Source organism: Xiphophorus hellerii, chromosome 3 (assembly GCF_003331165.1).
Source record: "Xiphophorus hellerii strain 12219 chromosome 3, Xiphophorus_hellerii-4.1, whole genome shotgun sequence".
Classification (NCBI taxonomy): Eukaryota; Metazoa; Chordata; class Actinopteri; order Cyprinodontiformes; family Poeciliidae; genus Xiphophorus; species Xiphophorus hellerii.
Window position 1 is genome coordinate 1,409,383 of NC_045674.1, and position 11,918 is coordinate 1,421,300.

At 41.7% G+C, this 11,918-nt stretch overlaps 1 protein-coding gene across 2 annotated transcripts; it reads right to left on the reverse strand.

Annotated features, from left to right (window-relative positions):
* Positions 1–1,386: 1,386 nt before the first annotated feature.
* etsrp (ETS1-related protein) lies at positions 1,387–5,989 on the reverse strand. 2 transcript variants are annotated; one of them, XM_032555062.1, is made up of 8 exons: positions 5,865–5,989; positions 5,663–5,753; positions 4,646–4,753; positions 4,499–4,567; positions 4,275–4,421; positions 3,653–3,919; positions 3,462–3,580; positions 1,387–2,064 (listed from the first exon to the last, which is right to left on the reverse strand). In XM_032555062.1, exons 2-8 carry the CDS (start codon positions 5,742–5,744, stop codon positions 1,795–1,797), a joined length of 1,062 nt encoding a protein of 353 aa, XP_032410953.1. In that variant the 5' UTR covers positions 5,745–5,753; positions 5,865–5,989; the 3' UTR covers positions 1,387–1,794. The 2 variants fall into 2 exon arrangements, with proteins under 2 accessions (XP_032410953.1, XP_032410943.1); XM_032555052.1 differs by having other exon boundaries at positions 4,499–4,564; positions 5,865–5,986.
* Positions 5,990–11,918: the final 5,929 nt, after the last annotated feature.

The window sequence follows — 11,918 nt, forward strand, 5'->3', positions numbered from 1 at the left end:
TTATATGCAGATGTTTTATAGATTATTAAAGGCGACAGTGTCTCTGGAAGTGGAGCTGAACTTTTAAAGCAGCAGCTTCAGTTTTCCTGCAGGTAGAGGTCCCTGAAGGCACCATGGAGGCTCCTCCTCAGTTCAGTTCTAAACATGTAACTAACACAACCAGTTGGACCTCCGATCTGCAGACTGATCTGTTCAACCTGAACTTCCACTTCGCTCCACCTGCAGAGCAGCAGGATGCTTCTGCAGCATCACATTTACTGCTGGAGGTCAAAGGTCAAATCGATCTCCTGCATGGAGCATGCTCAGTAAAGAGTGTGTGAACCAGTTGGAAGCTGGTTTCATGTGATCAGCAGCTGAACTACAAGCTGATGCTGTAGAAACACAAACTGGAACATAAATCCTAAACACGGCCGAAAGAAAGGTTCTGTTGAGTCCAGACATGGAGCTGACCGAGTCCCCGGTTCTGGCAACTGATGAGTTACTGAACCAGGAACGGGTTTCCTTAACCTGAGAGACAGAAAAGCCTGAGGCGAGTCCAAACAATCAAAAATATTTCTTCAGTTCAAAGCAGACTTACCAAGAATGATGATGATGATGATGAAGATGATGATGAAGATGAAGATGATGAAGAAGAAGATGATGATGATGATGATGATGATGATGATGATGATGATGGTGGTGATGATGATGATGATGATGATGAAGATGATGGTGATGATGACGAAGATGATGATGATGATGAAGATGATGATGTTGATGATGATGATGATGATGGTGGTGATGATGAAGATGATGATGTTGATGATGATGATGATGATGGTGGTGATGATGATGATGATGAAGATGATGAAGATGAAGATGATGATGATGATGATGATGATGGTGGTGATGATGATGATGGTGGTGATGATGATGATGATGATGATGATGATGATGATGATGATGATGATGATGATGATGAAGGAGCAGCTCCTCCCCCTGAAGCCCGGCCAGGTGATTCCTGGAACCAGCAGGTTTTCCAGTGAGCTCATAAAAATCACACCAGCAGCAGAAACCAGTAAAATCTATAATTCATAAACAAACTGCAAAAATATTTGTTCATGTCAAAATGTGAAACAAGATAACAGTTTATAATGTCTAAAGTTTTGATGTTTTTTCAGCTCATTTTATGACAAACTGAAATTTCATAAATTTATTAAAAAATCCACAATTCAGAACAAATTACCAGAATATTCTCTGATAGCTGATATTCTCTACGGATGGCAAATGTTTCAGTGAAAAATTCACAGCCATTTTATCACTTACCCAAATTAATAAATTCAAGAAGAATCAGCCAACAGCGACACCTACTGGTTCAAAAATATAACAAGTCTCAACACAATTTTTGTCTGAAATAGTTTATTTACACAAATATTCATCAGAAACCGATGAAACTATTTTCTCCAGGTGTCTGAACGAAACACCAGGTTGTTCTTCTCTGTAGCAAAGGAGGTAGAAATGAGTTTTGTATAAAAAATAATAATAATAATAATAATATAAATGCACAAAACTCTACAAGATAGTCTTATTAACAATATTTACTCTTGTCCTCTGAGCATCAGGTGAAATTTCGTAGTGCTTCTCTGGTCTGGAGGTTCCAAACATTTTACATGAAACAAAGTTTTTTTGCTTTGTGTTTTTGCTGGTTGCAGCATCTCTACATTTCCTGAAGCAGGTTCATCCTCTGAGGATGTTCTGGTTCTGGCAGAGTTCCCGACCCGGCTGGACCCGGCTGGACCCGGCTGGACCCGGCCCTCACCAGGGCCCGCCGCTGGGCTCGGCCGCCGCCGCCCCCCCGGAGGCCGGCCACGTCTCTGTGTTTGTGGGTGAGACGCTCAGGCTGCTCAGGACCTCCTGCGCCGTCTTTCCCAGCATGCCCTGCATGTCGCAGACGAAGCGGTAGACGTAGCGTTTGCCCGCCGTCTTGTGGATGATGTTTTTGTGGTAGTAGTAGCGCAGGCCGCGGCTCAGCTTCTCATAGTTCATCTTTGGCTTGTTCTTGCACTGACCCCAGCGCTTGGCCACCTGCAGGAAGGAGAAACCAAAGAATTAGGATGAATTATGAACATGAAAATGTTACCGAATCTGAAATACAACTTCGCCTTAAAAGGGTCAGCCTGTTGAAAATCCAGAGAAAATCCTGGATTTCAAATCCAAAGGTTCCCAGATCTGGGCTGATGATGCAGTTTAATAATTCAGTCTCATCACTGCTAACTGGATATTTTAACTTCTCAAAGGGAATATAAATGTATTAAATAAACTAATGTAGCATCAACATCAAATGGTTCCTGCTGTTGTTCTGTTAGTCTGGAGAATCTGATGTAGAGACAAACAGCTGCTCAGACCAGGTCAAAGGTCAGGACAGATGTTAGCTCGGAATCAAATCAAGCAAACATCACATTAAATATCAGAGAGGCTCCTAACTAAATATCTTTAACTGTGTTTAAACATAGAGGTAATAAAACGGTGAAAGTTTTGGCAGCTTGAAATGTTTTCATCCTGAACCTGCAGACTTTCCTCAGAAGTTCTTTTAACTGTTCAGTTATTTCAGGTTGTTGTGAAGCTTTGATGAGTTTCTTCTTTCTGCAGTCGCGGTTTTTTAAATCTGATGTTTGCAGAGTGGAAGAGAATCATGGATTTAAAATGTGGTTTCATGGCAGCTCAGTCAGCTGCTGATTCACAGAAACAAAGACCTTCAGCTCTTTATTTTAGTTCCTTTAAAAAGAGACGACGTGCGCTGATTATATAAATATTATGTAAATGTGGCACATTTAGATCAGAGGATCATTTTAATCATTTCATTTTGATCAAAACTCATATTTTACTAGTTTTTAACTGATCCAAGTGGAGATCAGAACTATGACTGAAAACAGTTCATGAAAATATAAATGACTCTTTTCATGATTAATTATCTCCATAAATCATAATAATGAGAAATAGATGGAGAAGCAAAAGTTAAGTCTGGGTTTGAGGAATGTTTCAGCTGAATATTTTCAGCTCTGATTTGTTCTTTTTTTATATTTATTTAATGTTTTAACTAATTATTCAACATTTTTACCCAGTTTTTTTTTTTCAGTTTTTGAAATCCTTTCGTCTGAAACCAGATGTGTCATTTTTCACCAGAGGCTGTTTATCCATCAATATTTAATCAATAAGTTGTATTTTACCAGTCAAAAACAAATAACTAACAATAATTATTAATGAATAACACATTTAAAAATATTTATCAATCTTTGCTCTCCTACTAAAACATTAGCTGATGAGATTTTAATCAAAATCGACTTTTCATCTGTTTTATTGATTTGTTGCGACTTTTCTTCAGATATCTGTTTTTTAAATTAGAAGACCTAAACGGGTCGGAGGAGAACCTCGGCTCTGGTTCCAGAACCAGAACCAGAACCAGAACCTGGACTGTTCCTCACCTCGGTGGGATCAGACATCTTAAACTCCCATCCGTCTCCGGTCCAGGAGATGAAGGTCCTGCAGGCGGAGTCCAGAAGAAGCTCCAGTAGAAACTGCCACAGCTGGATGGGACCAGAACCTGGAGAACCCGGAAGAAACTTTAACGTTTCATCTCTTCACCTGAAATCTTTCCGGTTCTGATTCTTCAGACCTGGATACGCTGACATTCCCGTTACCTGCCCCTCCCTCTCTGGCCTCTGCAGGTGTGTGTTCTTGCGCTTGGCCACACGGGGGCAGTAGTGCTCTGCAGGCTGAGTGCTGGGGTTCGAGGGGCAGGACGAAGGAGGAGGAGGAGGAGGAGGAGGAGGAAGAGGAGGGTGAAGCGGGGTGGAGGTGAAGCTGGGAGGTGAATATTCAGGCCAGAAGGAAGAAATCTGTCTGTGTCCGTCTGAGTCGTAGAAACTCTGATCGCTTTTATCTGGAGAAACGGAAAGATCCGGAGTTAAACGGGAAAACCGGGAATGTGGGAGGCTGTCTGAAAAGTTACACTGTAAAAACACAGAAGTATTTTATTTATCCTGTCAGTTCATTTTACAGTCATATTTATTAATGTCAGAGTTCCAGATTAAATATCACAATATGAATATTTAAATATTCAGTCTGAAACTAAATCTAAATCTATGTGAATGAAATATTTAGTTTGGACATTTATAAATGTATGAATATCATGGTGAAAATATGACTGTAAAATGACCTGACAGGATAAATAAATTGTTTTTTACAGTGTAACTTTCCCCAGGCCCGGAGTGGCGCTGCTGCACTGAGGGTCTCACTCTGGAACGGGTTGGATCCTTTCCGGGTCAGAAACGGGCTGTGGCTGCCGTCCAGTCCCGGGCTGAACGGTCCGGCCTGAGGCAGGTTCTGGTAGGTCTGCAGGGCCTCCTGGTACCCAGTTTGGTTCTGGTCCAGAGTCAAACCATCTGGGGATGAAGGAGACGGTCAGACATCCAAACAAACCTCAGAGGCAGCCAGTCAGCGCTCTGCGGTCCGGCCTCACCGTCCGGGTACAGCCAGGTAAAGTCCTGGTGTGAGTCCAGGTTCAAGAGTCCGGTATCGGCGGTACCTGCTGAGGAACACGGTCCCATCAGAACATTCAGACCCGGAGCAGAGCGGCGCGTTAGCGGGACGCGTCTGGAGGTTTTACCTTTGCTGTGGTGGTAAAGGTTTGGAGCTTTAGGCGGTTCTGGGTAGTACTGCTGCGACCCGAAGGCTTTACTGTCCAACAGGAGGGACGGGTCTTCACCTGGACAGTCTGGAGGTCACACACACACACACACACACCCACACACACACACACACACACACGGTTAAATGAGAAAATGTTGACCGTAAAAGAAAGAAAATGCAGCAAACATTAATAAAACTTCTCATATTCTCCCTGCAGGTCAGAGCCGATCAAAGGCTGATTGATTTTGCATTTCAGAAAAATTTGACAATTTAGTTTCAGATTTTAATAAATGAAATGAAGCTGCAAACATTTCAGCTGGAGCTGAAAGAACCAGAAACATCTGAAAAGCATCACTCAAACTCCTGGTTCTGATCCGGCCTCCACTCCAGATCAGAACCATCTTCATGAGTTCAACAACGTTTTAAATTCTCTCTGCTGAGTCTTTATTTCTAACTTTAAACAGTTACTATAACTGAGTGAATGTAGCAGCGTTTAGCCGTTTCCCTGCTCGGCTCTCATCAGCAGCAGGAAACGAGTGAATCTCTGAGTGTTGATGACATGAATGGATGGAGACGCTGCAGGGAGGAAGCTGAGCAGGGAGGGGAGGAAACGCCAGCGGAGGGAGTGACAGCGCAGTGATGGAGGGATGGGAGGAGGAGGAAGAGGAGGCAGGACTCTAAATCTGTTGGAGGAGGAAATCTGGAGGAAAGGATTAGGGACGACAGACGGAGCGAGTCTTCAGCCTGACCACCCGGCCCGGCCCGGCCCGGTCCGGTCCGGGTCAGGGTCTGGATGAGGCCCTCTGACAGACGTGATGACACAGTCTGCAGCACTTCCTGCGTCCTTCAGCTGCTCAGCTCAGAGGAAACACCTCAGATAAACACGCAGAGCCTTCCTCCTCCTCCTCCTCCTCCTCCTCCTCCTCCTCCTCCTCCTCCTCCTCCTCCTCCTCCTCCTTTGGGTCAGAGAGGAACCAGCAGAACCTGAACTCACCATAAGACGCAAAGTCGAAGCCTGCAGGCACTTCCTGCGTGCTGAAGTCCTCAGTGTAGAATCCAGTGTGACAAACCTCCATCTCTCCTTCCTGCACAAACAGCTTCAGTCACAAACGGATCTAATGATTCGGCCTGAATCTGAAAATGTTCCGTTTGGACTCGGGAACCAGGATTTGACGGGAATGAAGAGCAGAACGAACCTTTAGTTTGACGTCGTTCCCCTCCGTGGCTCCAGGTTCCCTAAACGTTCCCAGAAGCGGCTCCCAGCGGCGGTGGAAGCGGAGCTCAGCCTGGTGGTCGGTGGGCTCCGGGCCGCTTATAAAGGCTCAGCGGCGCGGGGGCGGGGCGCGGGTCCGCGGTGCGTCGTGACCTGCGGATCCGAGGTCTGTTTACGTCAGAATCCCCCACCCCACACACACACACACACACACCCACACACACACACACACACACAGCCTCCCCACATGAACCAGCGACCAACATTCATTCATAAAAGATCCGCAAACAAACCGCAGATGAATTATTTATGACGTGATTCAATGTTTCATTATTTATTTGATGGGAAGAAGAAGAGCGGGAAATGAAAAATATTAAATCATTACAGCTTTGGATTTTTATAATTCAGTCTCAACATTTAGAAATATTAAAGTTTAGAAGAAAACTTTTCTTTCATTAAAGAGTGAAGCTGACAGGGCGGCGAAATAAGAGCAGCAACAGAAACTGATAATCCATAAACTTATTTTTTATCGCTCATTTTTCAGATAGGTGACGTGGCTCACGGCCAGCGCGTCATCATGTCTGACGGAGGCAAAACATTTGGAGAAACAAACGAGTTTTCTGTAACTGGTTTCCATTTTTCTGGTTGTTTGCAGCTTCAATCATCATGAATGTGATTAATATAGTGAGGAGGGAAACATGGCCGAAGTCGGTGTCTGATTTATAGCTTCCGCTAACTAACGAGACATTTAAACTTTTAAGATTATATTTGATCATCTCCAATCTGAAGATGTAAAATACTTCAACTCCAGGGTTAAGAAAACAGAGAATGAAAGAAAATGTACTGTTTAATAACAAAAGAAAAAAGCTGGAGATATTATTAAAAAAATGAACATGTAACATATTAGATACCAAACAGTTGAGACGATTACAGGAGATTCTGTGATCACTGAAGGTCTCCTGTGGCGTTCCACACGGCTCTGTGCCTGGGATTAAACATTTTATACTCTACATAAAATAAACCACATACAGGACACATCAGAGAGTAAAACTTTATTTGCTGATGAAGGAAGGATAAAGGATGGATGAAGGAAGGATGAAGGAAGGATGAAGGATGGATGAAGGAAGGATGGACGAAAGATGGATGAAGGATGGATGAAGGAAGGATGAAGGAAGGATAAAGGAAGGATGAAGGATGGATGAAGGATGGATGAAGGATGGATGAAGGAAGGATGAAGGATGGATGAAGGAAGGATGAAGGATGGATGAAGGATGGATGAAGGAAGGATGAAGGAAGGATGAAGGATGGATGAAGAATGGATGAAGGATGGATGAAGGAAGGATGGATGAAGGATGGATGAAGGATGGATGAAGGATGGATGAAGGAAGGATGAAGGATGGATGAAGGATGGATGAAGAATGGATGAAGGATGGATGAAGGATGGATGAAGGAAGGATGAAGGAAGGATGAAGGATGGATGAAGAATGGATGAAGGATGGATGAAGGAAGGATGGATGAAGGATGGATGAAGGAAGGATGAAGGATGGATGAAGGATGGATGAAGGAAAGATGAAGGAAGGATGAAGGATGGATGAAGGAAGGATGAAGGAAGGATGAAGGATGGATGAAGGATGGATGAAGGAAAGATGAAGGATGGATGAAGGAAAGATGAAGGAAGGATGAAGGAAGGAAACTCGGACCGTTTGGAAGAGTTTCTGGAATCTGTACTTTATCAGGAAGAAGTTTTGGTTCAACTTAATTAAAAGCTGTGATGTTTACAGGTTTGTTTAGGAATGTTCATGAATTTAATTTAATAATTACAGAAATGAAGTTTGATTTTCAGTGAGATGATTTAATTCATTGGAAATTATTAAACTTACATTTATATCTTCATATCGTTGCATGACGTAAAGATTACTTATGAAACGCAGGAAAGAGTTTTTAATTCTCTTTAGAGAATAAAACCTGGAGAACAGCTGGATTATTTTGTTCTTCATGAATAACAAGTCTGATTAAAAAGTATTAAATATTTCTTTATGGTTCAGAAAACATCTGAAAAATCTCAGACCAATAATAACGGATGAGATTCTTTTTTAGCCTTTATTTTGTCAGGTTAAAAAATGTAACCTGATAAATTTTTCAAAAACGATTTGAAAAATCTTTTTTTCAAAGTAAAGTCCCAACGTGATTATGTCTGATTTATTTTTAATTATTTTCCAAAAATCTCCAACTCATCCTAAAATAAATATTGACAAAGCAGCAAATCTCCGTTAAATTAAACCCTAAAATCAGAATCCAGTTCTGACTGAAGTTACAACAAATAACTGAATTAAATGTTTCTGAGTTAAATTACAGGTTTGTTTGATTTAACGCAAAACTTTCTCTTTTTCTGTGAAAACTAGTAAACAAAAAGAAATCAATTATTAAACAGTAGACCTTTAAATGCATGCTGAGGTTCACCTTAACTGTGCTTTAATTTCATTTTACTGCATTTTAATAAAAGCCTGGAGGAACATTATAATTCTGGTTTGTGTCTCTTTTCCAGATATCATGTGAAGTTTGACCTGCTGCAGCTTCTGTTCTACCGGTATTAAATGTCATTCAGTGTGTGTGTGTGTGTGTGTATGGGGGTGTGTGTGGGTGTGGGTGTGGGGGTGTGTGTGTGTGGGGGTGTGGGTGTGTGTGTGTGTGTGTGGGTGTGTGTGTGGGTGTGTGTGTGTGTGCGCGTGTGTGTGTGTGGGTGTGTGTGTGTGTGTGTGTGTGGGTGTGTGTGTGTGTGTGTGTGTGTGTGTGTGTGTGTGGGTGGGTGTGTGTGTGTGTGTGTGAATGCCTTTAACACGTTTCAGCTGCGCCTGTTTGAAATCAGAGCGTTTTTTAATGAGGTGGAGGCCAAGAGCAGAAAAAATCCCTGGATCTTTTAAAACCATTTGACAAAACAATGGCCCGTAAAACACACGCTCGTGCGCGCGCACACACACGCACGCACACACACACACACACACACACACACACACACACACGCACTCACAGTAGGAGTTGCTGTAGAAAGTCAGAAATCTCAGCGTGAGTGGCTGCAGGAGATAAGGCTGACCCCGGAGACCTGAGTAAACAAACAGTCTCACGTTCTGCTCACGCACATGCGCACACACAGCCACAGAGACACGCGCACGCGCAGGGACAGACTGCATCTGGAAAAGTGCGGCGGCGCAGTCGTGCACAGACAGGAGTCGTGACGAGGAGAAAGAGACACGAGGTGAAGATCCACAACGAGAGATTAAGAAGGAAAACCTCTGAGCGGGACAAGAGAGGACAGGAGGACAAGAGGACAGGAGGACAAGAGAGGACAGGAGGACAGGAGGACAAGAGAGGACAGGAGGAAAGAGGACAAGAGAGGACAGGAGGACAGGAGGACAAGAGAGGACAGGAGGACAGGAGAGGACTCGGTCCAAATCAACTCCTGTTATTTAATCATGAACATTGAAAGCGGCTCCAAAGCTGCAGATGCAGAGAAAATTATATATATAAATACAATTATTACTACATATAACCAAAACTAAAATGTGAAAAAGTTTTTGCCAAAACTGGCAGATCACAAAATTCATTACACTAAAAATGCAAAAATTAGTTTGTGATTTTTAAAAATATATTTTCTTTTTCACCTGCTCAACTAATGTTTTTGAAATATTTATGAAATCTGTATGCACTGCAAAAACTCATAATCTTACCAAGAGTTTTTGTTTAGTGTCCAAATATCTTCATACACTTGAAATGAGACAAAATGAAATTATAAATCAAATTTCAACAGAACTGAGGGATTTGTTTTGAGTCAATCGTTCATTAATATTGATGAAAAAGTTCAACTGGAAAATTTAAAATGTTTTATTTGTAAAATAATTCTGCCTTATTTCATTTTTTACTTATTCCTTATACATTATATATACATATACAATATATATAAATATATATAAATATATATATATATATATATATATATATATATTTATTTTTTTTTTATTATTATTATTATTTTCTATGTTTTATAGTATAGAAAATAAGATTAGAACAGCAAAGCTGGTGTATGAACAGGAGGTCTCACTCTAACATAAACTGCAGGTTTGTCTCTGTGTCTCATGTATTTTTGTTGTTCTTTCTTTTTATTATTCGTTCTGAAGATTCTGTGTAGGAAATCTGCCCGGTAACAGAGGCCTGAAGGTCCAGCCTTGACCTTGGTCTCTGAAATCAAAGTGAGACTTTCAGCATCGCTGACGGTCCGTTTGGTTCTGGAGATCTGGAGTTCTCTCTTTGTGCCGCTGCAGAACCGTGATGCTGCTTAAATCCTGGCAGCATCAAACTGGAGCAAACGTTCCTCCTGCTGGTTCCGGATTAGTTTCCTCCTCTGACGCATCGGCTACAGAAACGAATCCTTAACGGGAAGCAAATGTTCCAGACAGGAAAAATAAGAGAAGAAAAGAACCTGGAAAACTACTGAGGAGAAAAAACATTAAAAGAAGAAAAAGCAGGAAATAAACATTGAGTTAAAGTCTTCATCGGCAGACGGCTCTTCTTTTTCCTTCCTGAAATACAGACTTTCCCGTAAGCGGTCAAAGTTCTGTGGATCAAAAGTTCTCCAGATTTATTTTTGGACTTTAAGTCTTAAGGGAAAAGTAACTAAAATCCTGTAGAAACAGATGATCCAGTTTGATCCAGTTTGATCCAGTTTGATCCAGTTTATTAAACTGAAATCATAAAATCATCGTTTCATCTGGAACCTGCTGGTGGTTCCTGAAGGAACACAGAGAGGTTTCTGTTTTATTGTTTTAGAGCTGCGTTGCCATGGAAACAAGCAGTAGCGAATCTTGAGTTCGAGCTTTTTCTGCCTGACCTTTGACCCCGGACACGCCAAACATCACAAGCTCACAGCTGACATGCTGCACCTTCATACTTTCATAACAACACAAACAGAAACAATGAAACAAAACATCCAGTTACATTTCAGACAAACTGAGTCTCCATGATTTGACTTTTTCTCTTAAGACGATGTTTTTCTCTCTGACTTTCAACTCAGCTTGACGTGTTGCTTTTTATTGTTGCTTTTTATTGTTCTAGTTATCACATTGGTGCTGTTTGATTGTATTTCTGATTGTGGCGTCCAGCACTTTGGTCAACTGTTCTGTTTTTACAGTGGAATTGAATGGATGGGAAAATAAATAAAGTGCAAAACATGAACATCTGAGAGCAAATTCACAAAAATGTTTCTGAAAGCAAAGCTGAGGAACTACAAGGAAAACATGAAATCAAATTTCAAGAGGGAGTCTGAAAGTAAAGTATTGATCTTAACAGGTTTCAATAAAATACAGACTCAGGAAACATGGAGGAAACATGGAGGAAACATGGAGGAAACATGAAGGAAACATGGAGGAAACATGAAGGAAACATGAAGGAAACATGGAGGAAACATGAAGGAAACTGGAGGAAACATGAAGGAACTGGAGAACATGGAGGAAACATGAGGAAACATGAAGGAAACATGAAGGAAACATGGAGGAAACATGGAGGAAACATGGAGGAAACATGAAGGAAACATGAAGGAAACATGGAGGAAACATGAAGGAAACATGGAGGAAACATGGAGGAAACATGGAGGAAACATGAAGGAAACATGAAGGAAACATGGAGGAAACATGAAGGAAACATGGAGGAAACATGAAGGAAACATGGAGGAAACATGAAGGAAACATGGAGGAAACATGAAGGAAACATGGAGGAAACATGGAGGAAACATGAAGGAAACATGAAGGAAACATGAAGGAAACATGGAGGAAACATGGAGGAAACATGAAGGAAACATGGAGGAAACATGAAGGAAACATGAAGGAAACATGGAGGAAACATGAAGGAAACATGGAGGAAACATGAAGGAAACATGGAGGAAACATGAAGGAAACATGGAGGAAACATGGAGGAAACATGGAGGAAACATGAAGGAAACATGGAGGAAACATGGAGGAAACATGAAGGAAACATGGAGGAAACATGA

Bases quoted from the DNA above. Each gene is read 5' to 3' on its own strand.
- etsrp (XM_032555062.1), bottom strand. From the start codon at position 5,744: ATGGAGGTTTGTCACACTGGATTCTACACTGAGGACTTCAGCACGCAG. The intron at 4,422-4,498 runs GTGAGGCCGGAC...CTTCATCCCCAG, and splicing joins TACCTGGCTGTACCCGGACG to ATGGTTTGACTCTGGACCAG. The intron at 3,581-3,652 runs GTCTGAAGAATC...CGGGTTCTCCAG, and splicing joins GGGAATGTCAGCGTATCCAG to GTTCTGGTCCCATCCAGCTG.